Source organism: Trachypithecus francoisi, unplaced genomic scaffold (assembly GCF_009764315.1).
Source record: "Trachypithecus francoisi isolate TF-2019V2 unplaced genomic scaffold, Tfra_2.0 Lachesis_group2, whole genome shotgun sequence".
Lineage (NCBI taxonomy): Eukaryota > Metazoa > Chordata > Mammalia > Primates > Cercopithecidae > Trachypithecus > Trachypithecus francoisi.
In genome coordinates, this window is record NW_022681465.1 from 14350476 (window position 1) to 14371123 (window position 20648).

The 20648-nt window shown below is 44.5% G+C and overlaps 1 protein-coding gene across 4 annotated transcripts in view; it reads left to right on the forward strand.

Moving 5' to 3' along the window:
* TRIO (trio Rho guanine nucleotide exchange factor) overlaps positions 1-20648 on the forward strand; it is a 371755-nt gene that overhangs the window by 204734 nt on the left and 146373 nt on the right. For all 4 annotated transcript variants that reach the window (XM_033178811.1, XM_033178812.1, XM_033178814.1 and 1 more), the window contains exons 12-13: positions 15694-15863; positions 16862-17036. In XM_033178811.1, the coding sequence (XP_033034702.1) occupies positions 15694-15863; positions 16862-17036 (345 nt within the window). The remainder of the gene's footprint in view (positions 1-15693; positions 15864-16861; positions 17037-20648) is intronic.

The following is a 20648-nucleotide window of genomic DNA, read 5'->3' on the forward strand; positions in this document are numbered from 1 at the left end:
AGTGCTCACTGTGTGACTAGCTGCCCTCCGACGGGTGCTCTGATTATCAGTGGTTCCAGTGGAGAGCCTGTTACTAAGCAGGCTTGACTTCCTCCTTGGGGGCTCTCCCAGGGGAGGTGTGGTTTTTTGCTCTATGTGAAAATGACCCTCTGCAGCCCAGAACACAGTCGTTTTCTGAATTATCCCAGTCTCTTGTGTGCACTGGATTCCTTCAGATGACTTGTGTCTTTTGTGCAAAGTTCTCTAAAATTTGACTCCCAGCTTCCAAGCCTTTCCTTTTGCCCTTCCTGGAAGTATTTGTGCTGATGAGTCATCTGTCTTTATTTTCTAAAATGATTTGTTTTTTGTTTCTTTCATTCCTATTTCCACCCCACATACATGCACACGCTTCTTAACTTAGAGGGTTATATTCCAATAAATCTGTTGTTGAAAATGCACTAATACTATCACAAAGATGAAAATTCCCAGGTTGAACCGTTGTAAGTCCATATGTTCCTCGACTTACATGTGTGATGGAGTTATGCCCAAATAAGTCCACCGTAAAGTTGAAAAATCAAAGTGAAACTATCTTAGGTTGAGGACCATTTGTTTGTGCCTCCAAAGATGTCTTATCTTTAAACATACTCCCTAGCTTTTTTTTCTTTTTATTTTGAAGTAATTATAGAATCACAAAAAGTTGCCAAAAAAAAAAAGAGAGAGAGAGAAATGGACAAGGAGGTCCTGTGCATCTTCACCAAGCCTCCCACAGCGGTAGCATCTTGTGTAATCTCAGTACACAAGCAAACCAGGACGCTGACTTTGCTGCAGAGCTTATTCACTTTCCACGAGGTTTAGATGTGTATGTGTGCCCGTGTGTATATGTGTGTTTAGTCCTATGCGTTTTTATCATGTATAGATTTGTGGAACTGCCATCACTTTCAAGATACAGAACCATACAGAATTTTGCCATAATCAGAGGGTTCCCAGTGCTGGCTTCCTTCAGCCGTGTCTAACCCCTGCTCCATCTCTAACCCCTGGCAACCACTTATCTCTTCTTCTCTGCTTCTATTATTTTGTTATTTCTAAAATGTTACATAAGTCATGCAGCATGTCACTTATTGAGGTGGCCTTTTTTTTTTTTTTTTTTTAACTCAGCATGATTTCTTTGATACACCCACTTTGTTGCATGTATCAGTCGTTCCTTCCTCTTTATTGCTGAGTAGTATTTCATGGTCTAGATATATCACAATTTATTTAACTATTTGTCCATTGGGGACATTTGAGTTATTTTCAGGTTTTGGCTATTACAGGGAAATATACGGAAATTACGAACAATCCTGTCTGGGTGTTTGCGTGATCATGGTTTTCATTTCTTTGGGGTAAATGCCCAGGAGTGCATTTGTTGGGTCCTTTGTAGGCACATGTTTAGTTTTTAAAAGATGCTGCCAAACTGTTTTCCAGAATGAGTGTACCATGGTACGTTACTACCAGAAATGTATGAGTGACCTTCAGCTTTTCAGCATCTCACAAGTCCGGGATTGCTTCAAGTTTGTCAGTGAGAATGGTTAAAATCCAACATGTGACATTTTAGAGTAGAAAGTTTAACGTATATGATCATGCCTCAGTAATTTTTGTTTAATATTGAATTATTTAGCTGCACTCTTCAGTGCATTAAACTCTCTCTCTATGCTCTTAAACATTTGGTTTCTTTATTTTATTTTTCTGACATGGGTACAAATGAGTAATTAAATATGTCCACCAGCCAGTGAAAGCAAGAGGAAACTAACAGCCTAGAACTGTCGACTGCATCATCAGCCCCTGTGTGACTGAGCATTAGATTTGACCTTGGCATCACTTGCCACGTACTGGCGTAGCATTATGTCTTTACGTAGACTATAGTATCTAGTGTGGCATACTGATTTTTAAAAACAGGTGGTCTTCCCATTGGTGGGAATATCCAAAAATAGAGATCTAGTCAGTTTTGTCTTTCTATAAAAATATAATCTTTATTGAAATAGTTGAGAAAATATAGTATAACAAACTTACCCCCTAAATTTGCCCAGTGATCTGGGATAAGTTACTATGTAGTAACCTCAACTTCCTTAGCTACAATATAGGAATAATACAGTCTCTAAGGGATGTGAGACAAATTACACATAGAAAGCACCTCAGAATGCTTTTCTTAGAGCAGCTGCTGGTCAGTGTTCTTTTTTCCTGTCTCAACCCTGATTGTAACTTGTCGATATAGATAAAATAATACAGACTTTAAAGTAAGGGGCAAATTTACAAATATCTAGGTATAATGTTGTCTCTACCTCATTAATCTCTGGGCAACAGTAACTGCTTAATCTACTTCCTGTCTTCCTCCGAGTAATAACCTTACTCTGATCCTGTTCTTAACATCAAAACCAAAAGCCTTTCGTGGGATATACACAACTCCGTCCAACTCCAGCTGCTGCCCCTCAGGACAGAGTAGACTGTTGGGAAGAACCCTTACCCGTGGTTCCATTCATATTGGCAAAAATCACTTTGTACACATCACTAAGTACAAAGTATTTAGATCTTAGAGCCCAGCTAAAGTTTCAACAGAAATAAGTGACTTTTTTTCCCTCCAAATAAACATTTATAAAGCATTTGTACTGGCCAGTGGGAAAAGAGTATATTATAATATTACCTGAAAGGAAAGTCCTTCTATCAGAATAACTTAAAACACTAAATTTTTTCCTGTAAGATGATGTAAAATTGTGGTTTAAATTTATATAACTTCTATTTTTAACATCAGATCAATATTTTCAAGTAGAGAAAAGTTTTATGCCAACAGAGAGCTTAGAAGTTATTGTGGAAGACCATGCAGCACTGATATACCTGACACCTCATAGTCACCGAGTAGATGATTATCGCGTGAAGGAATTAACAATATATTATCTTCATTTGTAACGCAGTTTTTCAGTAGGGATTGATTGAAAATATAAGACTGCCCACTGACTTCAGATTTTATAGTTTCTGGCTGAGGGTCACTTCTAAATGGAGGGTTGTAAATATCTGCTTTAATTAGCTGTTTGTCGATAGGACTTGATTAATGCAATGTAAAAGGTGAGACACTTCAACACAAGGTCAAGAGATGCAGTGTTAAAGGCTTAAAATGCCCAATTAGAAATAGGTGTACATGAATAGCCCTGTTTACTTAATTTTTTTTTGGAGACATAATCTCACTCGTTCGCCCAGGCTGGAGTGCAGTGGTGTGATCTTGGCTCACTGCAACCTCTGTCTCCCAGGCTCAAGCAGTTCTCCTGCCTCAGCCTCCCAAGTAGCTGGGATTACGGGCACCCATCACCAATTTAGTAGAGACGGAGTTTCACCAAGTTGGCCGGGCTGGCCTCAGCCTCCTGACCTCAAGTGATCCACCCACCTGGGCCTCCCAGAGTGCTGGGATTATAGGCATGAGCCACTGCTCCCAGCCCTGTTTACTTGTTAAATTTCTGTTTTAAAGGGCATTTTATGGTTCTGTTTCTTATTTTGATACTCAGCTTCATAAACTAAATATTTTGTTATCAAAGAACCACAAGTCTTTGGTTCAGTGAGGAAAGAGGTAAACGTACCTGTGTGTATTTTTGTGTGTATTTCCGACACATTTGCACTGATTGCCGTTGTTCTTATTGAACAGGTAGAGAGATTGGCCAACAATGTATTAGCTAGAGTTTTGCCAGGACAGCTTAAAGGCTCCAGATAATCCAGGCTTGGAGAGACTGATAAGGATTTTTGGATTTTGTTATCATTTGTTTGTTTTCCCTTCCATTTGTTGAAGTATAAAATTCAGAACCAGAAGCCCAAGGAAGGGTTGAGCTTTCTGCTTGGGAGCTGTGATGTTGGTGGACGACAAGCAGAAAGCAGACCCCATCATCTCTCACTTTCCCTCTTGGTCTCCTCAAGGGACACTCTCCAGACCTGGGCCAGAAGAAGCGAAAGCCCAGATGATGAAGGCTTTGTAAGGAAAGACTTATTTAATCTTAGTACATTTAAGCCTCTGTTCTAGGACAAATCAGATCCCTGGGTACCAAAAGAACTTGATAATTGTATCCCCATGTTGAGCATATCAGTCCAAGCAACTGTGGGAAAGTGAGGGGATTCCAGAAGCTGAAAACGAACTTATGCTTTTTAAAGAAGGTGGATTTCACGCATTACTCAGAATGAGGTTAATCCTAGGCAGAGTTCTAGAGACAATTTTTAAACCACTGGTCAAGAAAAGTGAATGAACAAGTTATTACGCATTAACTTTATTTTGTTCTTTAGTAGGTTTTTGGCTTGAGGGAAGGACATGTAGTGGAATTAGTGGGTGGGCATTTGACCAGGCCTTTCACCATGTAATTTGTAGACAAGGAAGGACAATATGCGCTGTCTCTTAGCATAGTTACTAGAATTAGACTGTTTGAATGGCTATAATAAAAGAATCAGCCAAGGGTGTTAGCACGAGACCAAAACGCTCACCGTCCCACACTGATCTCCAGGTAGAAGATGGCAGGAGGCAAGCTTCTGATAGTAAGACAGTCCCCATACCCCACAGGTACGTAAGGTAGAAGATGGCAGGAGGCAAGCTTCTGATAGTAAGAGAGTCCTCATACCCCACAGGTACGTAAGGAAGTCACTTCCAGTCTAGAGCCACAGTTAGATCAGACGTCCTGACTGACAGAGGTAGTGACGGGCAGTGATAGACCAGTCATCTCAGGTGGACCTGAGGTCATGCAGAACAGACTAGTTTAATCCCTGGTTTCACCAGGGGAGGAGTGCATGTATATGTGTGTGCACGCATGTGAGCATGTGTGTTTTTCTGCATGTGTGTACACAGACATGCACATGAGCCTGTTTTTCCGGCATGTTCATGTGTGTGCACACATGTGAGCATGTGTGTTTTTTCTGCATGTGTGTACACACATGCACGTGAGCCTGTTTTTCCTGCGTGTATAGGTGTGTAGGGGAAGAGAGTGCAGTCCTGCCTTTTAACTGACTGCATGTAACCTATTCAGAACTTTTATGTCTGTATGTGACATCTGGAGAGACTGCTCATCCCAATTCAGGCATCCGGAAAACTACTTTGCTGTGTTCAGCGCGATTTTTCTTAAAAATGGGCAAATTTCCAGCATATAGCAAGGACAGGCTTAGTGCCATAGCCAAAATAATTGTTGCTGCATTAAAAGCTTTGCAAGTGAGACTGTCAGTGCAGGGTTTGGTGAGTGGATGACGTCAGCAGTGCTGGAGGGAGTTTGCAGCGTCAGGTTGCAGGTTGTCTGTTCTCATGCAGAAAGCCTGTGAGTGGTTGAATTGGTTTGGAAGGTGAGTGTATCAAATCTTGACAAGGGCTTGTCAGATGTGTCAGATGATAGGATTCAGATCCCGACAGATCACAGCACAAATCAGTCACAGAAAGTTTCATTAATCAGTTTTAATATATGAGTGTTTTGAATCAGTACAGAATAAGAATCACACAGGTGGCAACAGCACGTGTTTAACGAAGAAATGGGCTTACATATGTTATTTGATTGAGTCCACAATGCTGTCATGCCCCCAAATAACTCCTTCCACTGTGGTGACCAGGGGAAGCCGTTGTCTTGCTTTCTGGTTGCTGTTTGGATCGTGTGGGTGTTGTGTTCAGCTGTCCAGGCCCTATGTCGTTCTGTTTTGCTTAGTGAATATCACATCAGTTTAATGTGTCCACACTGGGTACAACTGACTTGAGGAGTGTGAGAGTAATACAAACAGGACATATTCCAGAATGATCATCTAGTAAGAACATGCCCTGGAAACCCGTAATTATAATATCCTCGAACAGATTACACTGATTATTTAATACACTCTTCAGACTTCTTAGTGCTCAACAGTTGATGAAATATCATTTCTGCGGAGTCATGCTTGTGTTTAATTTTCAGCAAGCGCTGGCCACAGTTCTATTTATTTCTACTAGAAACATCTCCTTGGCGAGGAAAATGCCCTTTCCATTTTCCTCTTGTGTGCGCGTGCATCTGTGTGTACGTGCACATGCATGTGAGCATGTGTTTTTTTCCTGCTTGTATATGTGTGTGCACGCACATCAGCATGTGTTTTTCCTGCGTGTGCGTACACATGCACGTGAGCCTGTTTTTCCTGCATGTATATGTATGTGCACGTATGTGAGCATGTGTGATGTGTGTTTTTCTGCATGTGTCTACAAAGACATGCACGTGAGCCTGTTTTTCCTACATGTATATGTGTATACACGCATGTGAGCCTGTGTGTTTTTCCTGCGTGTGTGTACACACACGTACGTGAGCCTGTTTTTCCTGCATGTATATGTCTGTGCACGTATGTGAGCATGTGTTTTTTCTGCATGTGTGTACACAGACATGCACATGAGCCTGTTTTTCCTGCGTGTTTGTGTGTATGCACATGAGCATGTTTTTCCTGCATGTTTATGTGTGTGCACTCACGTGAGCATGTGTTTTTCCTGTGTGTATATGTGTCTGCACGCACATGAGCATGTGTTTTTCCTGCGTGTGTGTGCACGCACATGGACATAGTTTTCCTGTGTGTCTGTGTGTGTACACACATGAGCGTGTGTGTTTTTCCTGCATCTTTGTGTGTGTACACATGTGAGCAGGTGTTTTTCCTGTGTGTATATGTGTGTGCATGCACGTGAGCATGTATGTTTTTCCCGCATGTTTGTATCCGTATGAGCATGTGTGTTTTTCCTGTGTGTATATGTGTGTATGCACATGAGCATGTGTGTTTTTCCTGTGTGTATGTGTGTGCACGCACATGAGCATGTATGTTTTTCCTGCGTGTTTGTGTGTGCACGCACATGAGCGTGTGTTTTTCCTGTGTGTATATGTGTGTGCACACACATGGGCGTGTGTGTTTTTCCTGCGTGTGTGTGTGCACGCATATGAGCATGTGTGTGTTTTACCCCATTATTCCACATCCCTTTCCTTGCTCCTTTTTTTAAATGTTAAAGACTTTTACTTTCAGACTCTTTTAGAGGAGTCATTTCATTAAACCTTTGGGAATCCCACGGAAGCGGCCAAGGTTAAGCTGTGCTCTTCCCTTCGGAATTGAGAGTCGTGGCGACTGCTGTCTTTAGTACATTACCGGGAAGTTTCCAAGAGGCAGTTCTACAAGATGAGCCTTTGAAGAAGCCAGTCCTGTTTTCCATCTTTTGCTTTCAACATACGAGTTGAACTTTTATCTTTCTCTGTTTAATATAAACCAAAATTCATCTTTTAAAAAAATGTTGATTTTTAACTTTTATTTTAGGTTCAGGGGCACATGTGCAGGTTATAGAGATAAACTCGTGTCACAGGGGGTTGGTGTACACATTATTTCTTCACCAAGGTACTAAGCATAGCACCCAATAGGTATTTTTTCTGATCCTTTTCCTCCTCCCAGCCTCTACCTTCAAGTAGGTCCTAGTGTCTGTTATTTCTCTCTTTGTGTCCATGTATTCTCATTATTTAGCTCCCACTTGTAAGTAAGAACATGTGTAGTTGGTTTTCTGTTCGTGCATTAGTTTGCTAAGGATAACGGCCTCCAGCTCTGTCTCTGTTGTGGCAAAGGACGTGCTATCCTTCTTTTTTATGACTGCACAGTATACTTTGAAAGGGGAGAATGTTGGGGGGGAGTGAGCTGGTGTCAAAGGAGCTCCAGGTCATGCTATACCCGCAGAGTTCAAGAAATGAAATGTCACCCTGAGGAAGGCAGGCAGGCTGCGGGAGCATGGACACTGTCTGCAGGTCCTTGAAGACTTGTCACGGCAAGGAGGAATTACGCTTTGGCCAGCTGCAGTGAGAGACTATGGCTGCTCTCCAGGTGACCTGAGGATAGGGGAGCAGCATTTCCCAAGCTTGACACCCCTGGATAACAACTTTTGCTGAAGAGAGTGTCTTATCTTGTGGGGATGTTGGGCAATGGAAGGAAAATAAAAAATTCCCATAGTCAAATTCTCCTTTTAGACTTGATACCATTTGGTTAGTTTAAGTCCATGTTGTTTCCTCTGTGAGCTTTGGCCCCAGGTCCGTCACGTCCGTCTTCTGTCCTACTTGGGTGTCATCACCACATCCCCTGTGGCTCACCGTACTCAGTCTCGTGCCTCTGCAGGGCGTCCACCCTCCGGTGCTGGAATGTCCGTGCACTGCCCCATCCTAATGTGCATAGCTACCCTGAATATGCCCCTGTTTCTTCTGCTTTTTCCTCCTTTCTTACATGTAATGCGTTTGCATGGATAATTACTTCATGATGCTAACTTTGATTTGTTCTCTGTTCCTCCCCACCTCCACCCCATACATCCTTCATAAATTTTCTTTGATCATATTAAGGCAGCTGTCCCCAGGGACCGGTTTTGTGGAAGACGATTTTTCCACACACCAGCGGTGGTGGTGGGGACAGGGATGGTTTTAGGGTGAAAGTGATCTGCCTCAGATCATCAGGCATTACTTAGATTCTCATCTCATAAGGAGCACACAACCTGGATCCCTCACGTGCACAGTTCACAGTAGGGTTCGCACTCCTGTGAGAATCTAATGCCACTGCTGATCTGACAGGAGGCTGAACTCAGGTGTTAATGCCCGCTCGCCTGCTGCTCACCTCCCACTGTGCAGACCAGCTGCTAACAAGCCACGGACCAATACTTGTCTGCAGCCCACGCTTTGGTGACCCTTGTATTAAGGGATGTTTTATTCTACCTACCGAAGAATGAAAAGGTGCTTCCCAAACTCATACTCTTCCTCAATCAAGCCTCAGGCATGTGGACCCACAGTACAGTTCGTCATTTCAGAGAGAGGAACATGCGGCACATGGTTGAGGCAGTTCCGTTTTTCTCCCTGGTTTTTATACCTGAAACTGAATCACATTTTATGTGCATAGTGATTGTCCTCTGAGATTCCCCCTGCAAGTTGCCATTGAAACTCCTACTTCTGCTTCTGCCTTGCAGCAGCTCTGGGAAGCTGTGGCTTTCCTACTTCCCCTGCTGGCCCTGTGGCTCGCCCATTACCACAAGTACCCAGATGATTGTCTTTGTCAAAAACAAGAGTAGGGAAACAGACACCAATGGCAGCAGCTTCTGTTCACCAAGTGCTTGCTGAAGTTGAATACTTCACATGTGGATTTTCACTCTAACTTTCCAGTTAGAGAAGATGTATGTAGTATAATGATTTCATTTCATACGGGAGAAAACTGAAGATAGGTGCTCCAAGAATTTCCCAAGACCACGCATGGGATAAGGACCCCAGCAGATGTGTTGGGCCCCTCCTTCCATAGCCCACCTCCAGACAGACACTGATTATAGCCTGGGTTCAAACTGCATCAGCTCGTACCCCACTGGGGAGCACAGAAAGATTGCAGCTGCAACAATTCCCAGCTTAGGGCCCTGATCCTAGTTTCCACTTAACTGGAGTCTTGGTCCTTTCTCAGGGTCCTCCACCCCAGCCAGGTCCTCTCGGAGCCCTCTGCGGCAGGGTCTCCCTTTCCAGGTAGTGAGGAGGGGGCCTTTTCATCTCAAAGCTAGCTTTTCAGGGAATTTCTTCCAGCAGAGCTGTGGGGCCCATAGAGGCCTGTGGGAGGCTTCCCACATCTTAATCACTCAGGTTTTCACCACAGAACTCTACGTCCCTTCCTAGTCATCCTTCTGTGTGGATCCTGGTCCATGAGCCAGGTCCTGTACACACCTGCACCCCACTTGTGGACTGAGTTCAGGTCCTCTTTCACCCAGCACTCTGGCCTACAGATCCCCTGGGCTAGAGATGGCCAGCAGTAGCTCTGATGACCTCCAGGGGGCAGCCTTGCCTAACCCTGCTGCTGCCAGACCTGCTCATGTTTCTCAGTAGAATCCAGACTGCTGTGAACTTCCATAGGACACAACTCTCTTGCTGCTGGGCAAAGATTTATCTTTTTGTTATAAATTTGCAGCATGCCCAGAAGTATAATTTTTTCTCTTAGTAAGTTTATGGTAAGAATTTTATAGGTATCCTAGAGGGTTTTTCTCATTTCTTTATTCAGGGATATTTTAGGCATCATATACACCATTTTAAAAACTTAAAAACAGACTTTCCTTGAATGGTGTTTCATTATGATATGCGCCCATTCACCCCCAGTTGATATTAGAAGTGACCTTTATCTAAGACTTTTTTCTCCAAATTGAATGAGAATATTTCCTGTAGGACCAGACAGAAAAATTCCAAAGGGGCAAGTATTTTAAATGGTTAAAATGTGGCCTTGCTCCTTCTGCCTCATTTAGTTTGCCCTTTTTTAATGTCATGGTCCCAGGATCAGTTCCTTCGTGGTCTCCTCGGCACCTGTGGCTCTTCACTGGTTTCATCGGCCAGCGGGAGGGTGAGCACATCCAGTGTGCGGTAAAATATCCAGGATGTTGCGGGGCATACACTAGTTGTGTGTGGTTTTTTTTTTTTTTAACTACCAGGTGTAAGGGAAAACGTTTGACCCCTAAAGATTCATGGCACTTCCCCTAGAATTGAGAGGAAGTGATTTCTATAGACTCTAACAGACTAATTCTAGCACGTTTTCCTCATACTGTGCTATTTTTAGGAGTAAAAAGATATAAATGTGGGATGATGTTAAGTTTACTAGACCAAGTGACATATTTTGAACAATTGGTAGGAACCCAAATGTGTTTTGAAAAATTAATCTAGAGAAAGATTTTAAAACTGTGATTTTTCTTATTATGAAAAGAGTTTTTCTTAGAACAAAAACAGTAACAGTGACTAGCATTTACTTATTTCGTCACATTGTCTTCTCATTGAAACCTCCAAGCAACTTTTCTTTTTTTTGAGACGGAGTCGTCCAGGCTGGAGTACAGTGGCATGATCTCAGTTCACTACACCCTCTGCCTCCCAATTAAAGTGATTCTCCTGCCTCAGCCTCCCGAGTAACGGGAACTACACGCGTATGCCACCACGCCCAGCTATTTTTTTGTATTTTTAGTAGAGACAGGGTTTCACTATGTTGGCCAGGCTGTTCTCAAACTCCTGACCTCAGGTGATCTGCCCGCCTCGATCTCTGAGTGCTGAGAAATATAGGCGTGAGCCACCACACCCAGCCCCAAGCAACTTTCTGAAGCAGGCATTATTACCATGCCCATTTTATAGATGAGAAAACAGCTGGATCCAGGTAACTTGTCAAAAGTTACACCCTAGGAAGTGTTAAGTCAGTACTCGAACCCAAGCAATCTGGCTTCACAGCCTACACTCTTAGTCATTATTGTCTGTTACCTCTTAGGAGAAGTGTTTGATTTGAGTGATCGTTTATGGAAGAAGCACTCATAGTCACTCTCAGGCTGTTGCAGTGGAGTTGTATAGAAGCACAGCTATGCATTGTGCATGCAGCCAGCTCCGGGTCATTTCTCATCTTCTCTTCACCAGAGTATAAAAATGAGACTTGGTAAAATGCTTTTGTATCGTAAATGGTAGTTTTGGTAGTATTTGCTGGAGAAGAGGAATTTTGCAGAGGTCCCCACCCAAATGGGCAGCCTGCCCCCGCTTCCTGTACCACAAGTTGGGTCCTTGAGTGAGGCCTCACAATGAGTCAGGACAGGTTGCTGATCTCCCAGTTCAGGGCCCAGATGTCCCTGAGCCTTGGCTGGCAGGGCTTCAGGGAGAGGGCCCAGCGGTGCTGGGGGCTGACCCCTCCTGTCTGAGCAGAGCTGGGAGGGTGGTTGGGACACCTGTATTTCAGGGCCTTGCTACAAGATGTGTCCTGTTCAGGATATGCAGATTCTCTACTGCTGCCTTAAGTAATTTTGTTCTGTTTTGCCGATTTGGCTGTTTTTCTAGTAGACTTTTTTTTTAAAGTGTTTTTGTTTTCTCAACAGATTTAAAAGAAGAGATACCAATTTCTATTAGTGGCATAAGAACCTAGCTAAAGGAGAGTGCAGCTACAGCCACAGGCCACCATTGGCTCCTGCCAGCAGGGGACCTGGTTTCTCAGTGCCCAGAAGGGCAACTTGTCACCAAGTGAGCCAGACGCCCTCCTGCTGCGCTGCAGGTTTAATATTTGGGTCAGAACTGGCTCCTTTACCTTTATTTTCAGCTACATTTCTTCCAATTTGATTGGAGTGAGAGAAGAGCAATGGGCTGCAGGATTGTAGAGTGTCACCAGTTTTCTGAGGACCTTTTTCAGATGTACATTTGCTTAAACCATTCACTTCTGCTCCCAGTTTGAACATGAAGTGCAGAGGCAGCACTGTTGCTAGCATCTCAGCAGTGGGACAGAATAATAAGTTGACTCTGCAGAGTCCCCTGTTGATTCCTCAAGTGTTCTCCATTTTTTGTCCATTAATTAGTACTATAGTTATCACCGGCAGGGGACCCGGGAGTACTCCATTTCCTGGGTCCCATTGGACAGTGACAAGGTGGGGGCAGCTTCAGTGAAGCAGTACTGTATTCAGGCGGAAGATACACTTGAGATTTTTGAGAGAAAGGAGTGAAATCAATGGTTTATTTTCTTTGTGAGCAGAATCAACGCAGTTGCGCAGCACCGTGTTTTCATCAGTGTCCATCTGAGGAGAGGAATCGGAGGGTGGGAGGCTGCAGTGGCTGCATGCGACTCAAAGGGTTTGCCTTGGGAGTGAGTGGGCACCCTCTGTGTGTGGCCAGTTGCCCACCCCACCCCACCACCTGCATGTGGAAAGCAGGTTACCATCCTAAGTAGAAATGTCCATGGATTGGATAATGTCATGGATGTTTTTGATTAAATATTTTGACTCTTTAGTGAAACATTACAGCCTTCTTCTGGTAATTGGTTAGTTATAGCTCAGTGCAGCCAAGTTGGCACATACTTGGTTTCTTTGAGCAAATCTTGCCTGTTCAGTTAATTTAAGTCCATCCTTATAACCAGGGTAATAATTCTGTCCAGAGCATTGCTGTTGACGTGAAGCCCTCCAATGTGTCCCCTTTCATCTGCTTCTCGTAGCGACGCCCTGAGGTGGCATTAGCATTCCTAGGATCCCTGTTTTAGCAAACCGAGTCTCTTGAGAAAGTAAGTGATCTCTTAGGTCACACAGCTAATGCTTTGTAAAGCATTTCCTAAATCCAGATCGCCTTACCCTAAGTCTTATAATACTGTTACTACTATACTATGTGACTTAGCAATTTAGAATGTTTTTCATGGGAAATGTTAGTGCAAATTGGAAGAGTCCTTCATGCTATGATCTTTCCTATTTATAAATGCAGCTGCCGTGTTCATGAGAATTTAGAGGAAAACAAAAGAACAAGAAAGCATCTTATTGATTATAGACCCTTTATAGATGGTGCAGGGCATCAGTTCATATTTGGTGAGTTGATGAGTGGCATTTTCGTGTGGAATTAAATATTGATGCCAACTGTGGCGAAGTATTCTTTCTGATACTAGCTTTTGGGCATATCACTTCATCACCTGGGACTTCTCTTCCTTAATCTAGAGAATGGAAATTTTGAACTGGCCTGTCTCTAAGACCCCATTGATTAAAATTCTTGAACTGTATGAAATTTGATAACTTAGACACAAAAAATAGGTGGATAATATGAGAAAAGTTAACAAATGTTTTATTTACTTTAATATTTTCAGTAAAATTAATTCTTAGGACACTGAGTAACAGGACTGAAAAATAACTTCTTTGCCAGCACTTTTCTTATTTTAAAATTGGCCTGCTGTATTTTGAATGTGTATTGACCTGCAAATAACAATAAAAGTATATTTTATGTATGTAAATATTGCTCAGGGAGCAAATTGTAGTACGGAATTGATACTAAGATTTTCTTTGTTACAAATGGAAGTCAGTTTCTCTATGCATATTTCAGAGAAACTAAGTCATCTGGTAATAGTGTGTTTTTAAAGATATGTTTGACAGCAAAAGAACACTTAAAAGCTTAGTTTGGATTTGCCATCATTAATAATTAGGGAATTGCAAATTGAAACCATAGTGAGATATAACACTCATTTAGAATGGCTTAAGTTAAAAAGAATGACCACATCAGTTATTGGTGAGGAAGTGGAGGAACTGAAACTCTCATACACTGCTGGTGGGAAGGTAAAAATGATACACCACTTTGGAAAAACTTCACAGTTTGTTAGGAAGTTAAGCATACACCTACCATATGATCTAGCTATTTTACACCTAGATATTTATCTAAAAGAAAGGAAATCATAAGTTCATACAGAGACTGTGCCCAAATGTTTATAGCAGCTTTATTTGTAGTGGCTCCAAACTGGAAATAACCCAGATGTCCACCAGCAGATGAAGGGAGAAACTGTGGTTTCGTACATACAGGGACTGCCATTCGACAGCGAAAAGGAATGAACCCTTGATACACACAGTAGTGTGGATAAATCTCAGGGTAATTATGCTGAATGAAAGAAGCTGGACAGAAAAAAAAAAAAAAGAGTACATACTGTCCCATCCAGTTCTAGAAATTGTTTTAGAAAATGCAAGGTAATCTCTAGCAGCTGAGAACAGGTGAGTGCCAGGGAGGGAGCAGGACAGAGGACATCAGCCAGCTTTGGGATGAGGGAGAGGCTCACGGTGAACTGGGCGTAGACAAATGTCAGAACTCACATTGGACACTTTACATTTGTGCAGCTTATAGTACGTCAGTTAGTCCTCAGTAAAACTGTTTTGTAAAAAGCTTGGCTTGGAAACAGAAGACCACATGCACACACAGTTTCTTTCTGCACGTACAGTTTTGACTTAAGAGCCTTGAGGAAGCAGGCGTTGGACAGGGTGTCAAGCGGGAGGTCCCGACTTGCCCCGTCTCGCCAGCTGAGCCGGCTGTTCTCACTAGGCATGCAGAAGATGTGTGAGCTGACTCAGTCCCTGAGGAGGCTGAAAGCATTTTCTCCACATACAAACCACTGCCAAGCCACCAGGGCCTGCTTAGTGTAATTAATTGTCTTTTTCGGTTCCATGAATAGTACCCCAGAGATCTGCAGGAGTTAATGGACTTGCAGGAAGTAGGCTCTGCTCCCCAGCTCCCACCAGGCCCGAAGTCGTTCTTGCCACTGTCATTCCAGGGTGCCTTTGCTCATCTAGGTCTCCAGCAGCCTGTTTGATGGTGGTGGCAGTGGAGGTGTCTGCGTCTTTTCGGCATGCACACTCTTTCCGTCAAAGGCCCGAACTGTTGGCAGCCTGACTGTGGGGCCTGGGCTGGTGCCGTCACCTCCCTAGCTCCACACCCTGGTCCCGGGCCAGGCTCGGTGGTGAATTGCTTTCACCACATTGTGCACTTCCTTCTGTGTGCTTCCGGGGGAAATCAGTGGTTTAATAATGAAAAGTTGAAATAAAAGTGTCCACCTGCTAAGTAAGAGCCTGAGACATGTCAGAGAAGGTGTCTTATGTCAGCAGATGTTTCTGTGGACTGAGAATCTTTTCTTATTTCCACCGCACTCTGCATTGAGCCTCAGGAGAATGGGAAAGAGCAGTTTCCCTTCCCTTTCCTTTTTCTCTTTGTGACAGTGCTGCCCGCCTGTTTATTTTCCTCCCTGTGGCGGTGGCATGCTGCTTTTGTTGTGCATGTGTTCCGCTGGCAGTGGGACTGGATGCCCCTCCCTCCTGTCCTTCCTTCCTTCCCTCTGGGAGCGGTCTGTCACCATTCCCCTCCCAGGGCAAGTCATATACCGTCTCCGCTGGGGCCACTTGGACACCGGGCGGCCCACCTGGTGGTGCAGCCAGGCCGGCCGGCCTCACCCACCTCTCCCCTTCCCCAGCTGTGGACGTGGCTGGAGGAGCTGCAGAAGGAGCTGCTGGACGACGTGTATGCTGAGTCGGTGGAGGCCGTGCAGGACCTCATCAAGCGCTTCGGCCAGCAGCAGCAGACCACCCTGCAGGTGACGGTCAACGTAATCAAGGAAGGGGAGGACCTCATCCAGCAGCTCAGGTGGGCCTCACCCCTCTCCTGGTCCAAACAGATTCTGAAACCCTGCCTGTGACTCCCCTTCCCCTTTTACTCTTGTGAGCAGTCAGCTCTGATTCTCTGTCCAGCTCAGTGCAGAGCAAGTAGCGTCGTGAAGGCAAAGGAGAGAAATGGCTCTTCTCTCTTTTCTTTTCCCCTCCTTCCTTACAGTTTAACTTCATAATAGTTTTCGTTATAACGTTGACTAATAAGCCACATAATTTAATTTTAATATTTTCTCTTAGCATCCAACTAGTAATTATTGACACTTCTTTATAAACGAGATTAATGTGAGCCTTCGAGGACTGCGCCCTCAGGCTGGTCTAGAGGACAGCAGTATTCACCTCCCAACGTCCAGATTCAGCCAGGCCTGCAAGGGGCAGACACCCACCCCCAAGTGCTCTTCAAAGCAGGATATGGAGGCAGAGCCAGGGTTGGTTTTGTTTCCTCTGGAAGCAGATTTTTTTTATTGGGTCAGGGGGACCATTTAACCCCCTACTGTATCACTCAGGACAGTTTCTCAAGTCGTTGACTGATAACTTTACATGACGGTCACTTTTGCTGGGAGAGACAGCAGGCAGTTACTTAATAAAGGCTTAATTGATTGCATAAAGGTTAACCTCTCATGTCCAATATGATTCTGTCGTTTATACTAACCAGGTATCATCCATTTTTTACTTAACAAGAAAAGTGGCTAAAAATACAACTCTAAAGTGATTTTCTATAATTATTAGCCTTCTTACAGAGTGATTTCAGAAAATGCCAGAGAAGTTCTTCAGTATATCCTCAGATTCAGCAGGATTGCTCTGAGGAGGAAGCCTAATATTGTTTTACAGGGGAGCAGCCCGCCCGTTCCATTTTCTGAGACAAGCAGTGCAGCTTCCTGCCAGCTTTCTTCCCCTGAAGATTTGCGTGGCCGGATCTGGTATCTAACAATGTGTGACTTTCTCATCCAATTCCTGTTTCTCTGTGCCCTCTCGCAGGGACTCTGCCATCTCCAGTAACAAGACCCCCCACAACAGCTCCATCAACCACATTGAGACGGTGCTGCAGCAGCTGGACGAGGCGCAGTCGCAGATGGAGGAGCTCTTCCAGGAGCGCAAGATCAAGCTGGAGCTCTTCCTGCAGCTGCGGATCTTCGAGAGGGACGCCATCGATGTGAGTGTCCCGTGGCCGGTGCCTGCCTGCCTGCCTGCCTGTGGGAGCCCTTGGCTTCCTCCACAGCACCAGTGCTCTCTTGTCTCTGCCCCGCTCAGGTCCTGTGTCCTCACCCACACCCCACCCTCTGCACCAGGAGGGGTCCGGGAGGGAGAGAGGGTTCCTGGAGGCTGGAATTGGATCATCCCTAGGAGGCCAGGGGATGCTCAACCCTGGGCCCTAATGTTGGAAACAGTAGAGCAGGCAGCTCCCGTGGCAGGAGCAGAGCACAGCAAGCGCTGAGCAGAACCGAAGGAAGCCAGCACAGCTTTCTCTCAGTCTTGGGGTGTTTAAACCTTGATTGGGTCGCACACAGCACTCCCTTGTCCTCAGCTTAGGCACAGTCGTCAGCTTCAGGCAGCAGGCCTCCCTCTCTTCCTCCCTGTTGTCTTCTCGTCCTTCCCCTCTCCTCCTGTCCTCACCCTCCCCTTTTCTCTCTCTCCCCACCTTCTCTCTCTCCTACCTTCTCTCTTCCTTGCTTCCTCCATTTCTCTTTCCGTTTTTCTCTCTCTTGCCCTTCTCTCTCCCAGAGTGGGAATAATCCTGACTTATGGTCATAGCATTTTAGATAATAGAAAACCCAATTTCCCCCCAAAGAGATGTTCTTGGATTATCCATAGTTCTTACCTAAACATGGACTTCTGCACCTTATATGTGGACAGGAGAAAGAAATTACAGGTGTTTTTTATCTTTCTTCAACAAAAAGAGAGTGGTTCTGGGTTCTGTGCTTAGGAGGAGCTCTCTTTTTTGACACCGTGCGAGCAGAAGTCAGTCCAGTCGCATGAGTGCAAATTTACCTGGGAACCTGACAAAAGGAGCCAAAGCTCCCCTCCGGGGGTGAGCCTGCCCTCCTGGAGTCTGGCCACTCTGTACAGCTGGTGGCTGTGACGGTCCAAAGGCCTCCTCCACATACCTCTGGGCTGCCCTGTGGTTCCTCTGTGACTGCTGACAGACACCTGCAGAGCACACCCTCTTAATATTTATTTCTTGTCTCTGGTTTCGAACTCATCAGCAGTCCTTGCCACTCGGGCTGGGGATGGCAGGGCTGTGCGTAGCCTGCCCTCAGTCACCTCGGCACAGGAAGGACCTTCTGCCCATAGTGGGCCGTGTGGCTTCCCCTGGGCCTGTCTATAGGCCTGCCCTGGGGAGTGGTTTTGGTTTGTGGTGCGAGGGCCAAATCAGCCCTGCGCAGGACTCTCTTGGATGCCTTTGCTTGGCCACTTGTCTAAATCTCCAGCACTGTTTTCATTAACAACAACAGACCTTTTTGGCTCTGCTCAGTCTCGTCATTAGTGAATAACAAGAAAGGAGTCAAACCCTAAACATGTGGCTTGGTGAAATCTACTCAGGTGCTCTCGGAGTCTTGACCTTTAGATCCACATGGAGCTATGCAGAGAAGAGGCACCAGCACGCTGGCCTCTGCCCAGTGAGGGCCTGCCATGGCCTCCCCAAGGTAGCAGCACAGACTAAATGGGAGACCAGCCAGGCCCACTCCCCTCTCTGACTTCAGGACTCACTTTTGTAAAACTTAGCTGCATATTGAATATTTTCAACTAGGAAACAAACCAACCAGAAGCATTAGTTGCAGTTTTTCTTCCAGGACATTTTGATACTTGAAAAAAAAAAATTGATTCATTTATCTTAATACTATTTTAAAGAGAAAAAAATTTTTAATATTAAAAAAATTGTATTTATTGTAAGTATATGAAAGTACTTCCAGTTTCATTGAACCAGATCAGGAAACAAAAACATACATTTTTCCCCCAGCGAAGCCACAAAATTACAAGTGTCCTAGATAGAGCCAGTGTTTCAGAGCCTGGGGGAGTGCATCCTGAATAGAGGAAGCTGTACCTGTAGCCCAGTCTCAGGCCAGCTTCAGATATGGTTCAGAAGCTGTTAGAAGATCACAGCCTGAGAAGCTCTGTTCTCTTTAATCCTGAAAAATGAAAATCTGAGCAGTTTCGGCTTTGGCCACGTTTCCTCTCTTATCCAGGAAGATGCCACATCTGATGGCCCGCAGGAGTATGGAGTTATGTTTTAAAGTTTATTATGACCGGACGTGGTGGCTCACGCCTGTAATCCTAGCACTTTGGGAGGCCGAGGCGGGCGGATCACCTGAGGTTAGGAGTTTGAGACCAGCCTGGTCAACATAGTGAAACCTCGTCTCTACTAAAAATACAAAAATTAGTCAGACATGGTGGCAGGGGCATGTAATCTTAGCTACTCCGGAGACGGAGACAGGAGAATTGCTTGAACCCCAGAGGCAGAGGTTGCAGTGAGGGGAGATTGCGCCATTGCATTCCAGCCTTGGTGACAAGAGTGAAACTCCATCTCGAATGAATGAATGAATGAATGAATGAATGTCTTCAAAGCTATACAAAAGTACAGAGGGCAGTACAATGGAACTACCATGTGCCTGTCCCACAAATTCAGCATGATTTTACCAGCCTGGTTAACCTTCTTTGGTTATTGCTGTGCTATAGTGTTTTAGAGAAAATCATTGCCAGCTTACTCTTTCACTTCTAATGGCTTTTCTAAAAGATGAGGCCATTTTCTTACATCCCCACAATCAACTAAACATCTCCCCAATTTAACAGTCATTTCTTATTGTCATTGACTCACAGCGTGTTCAGATTGACGTGGGTGCCTCAGTTAGGAGGCATGTGAGGTTGGCTCTTGTGTTTAATGGTCAGTTTCTTAATCTAGAATTGTCTCTCCTTTGTCCTCCTCCCTTTTTTTCATGCCATCATTTGCTAAAATAACTAGATCGGTTGTCAAAGGAACCAGATCCCACATTCAGTGTTTGTTCACTTGTATTATTTTAGGTTGTGTAACTTTTAGTTTCCCTGGTGTTTCCTCTAAACTTAGAAGTTAGATGCAAAGACCTGATTCTGGTTCTGTTGTTGTGCAAGAGTCTTTCCGAGGTGGTGCATTGTAGTTCCCCATGCGAAGGCTGGGCCTGTCTAATCCCACTTCCCTGGGGACCCTGAGGCTGGTTCAGGCACCATCATGCTGAGCCTTCTGTGGTTAAATCCCCTCAGCCTTTTTCTCACAGTAGTTCACTGTGTGCTGATGATCATTGCTTATGAGAATGTGAAAACAATTTTCCAATTTTATTATTCTTTCTGCATTTAATAATTAGATTCATCTATAAAGAGGAATTCTTCATTATAAAATGTTCTTTTATCTTTTAGTTAAGTGCTAATATTTAGGATAATGATTGGTTTTCTATCTACTTTTTTTTTTCTTTTTTTTTTTTTTGAGAGAGGGTTTTACTCTGTTGCCCATGCTGGAGTGTAATGGTGCCATCTCAGCTCACTGCAACCTCCGCCTCCCAGGTTCAAACGATCCTCCTATGTCAGCCTCCCGAGTAGCTGGGACTACAGGCGCACGCCACCACGTCCAGCTAATTTTTGTATTTTTTGGTAGAGATGGGGTTTTGCCATGTTGGCCAAGCTGTTCTTGAACTCCTGACCTCAAGTGATCCTCCCACCTTGGCCTCCCAAAGTGCTGGGATTCTAGGCATGAGCCACCACCCCCAGCCAATTTACTGTCTACTTCTAGTAGACACCA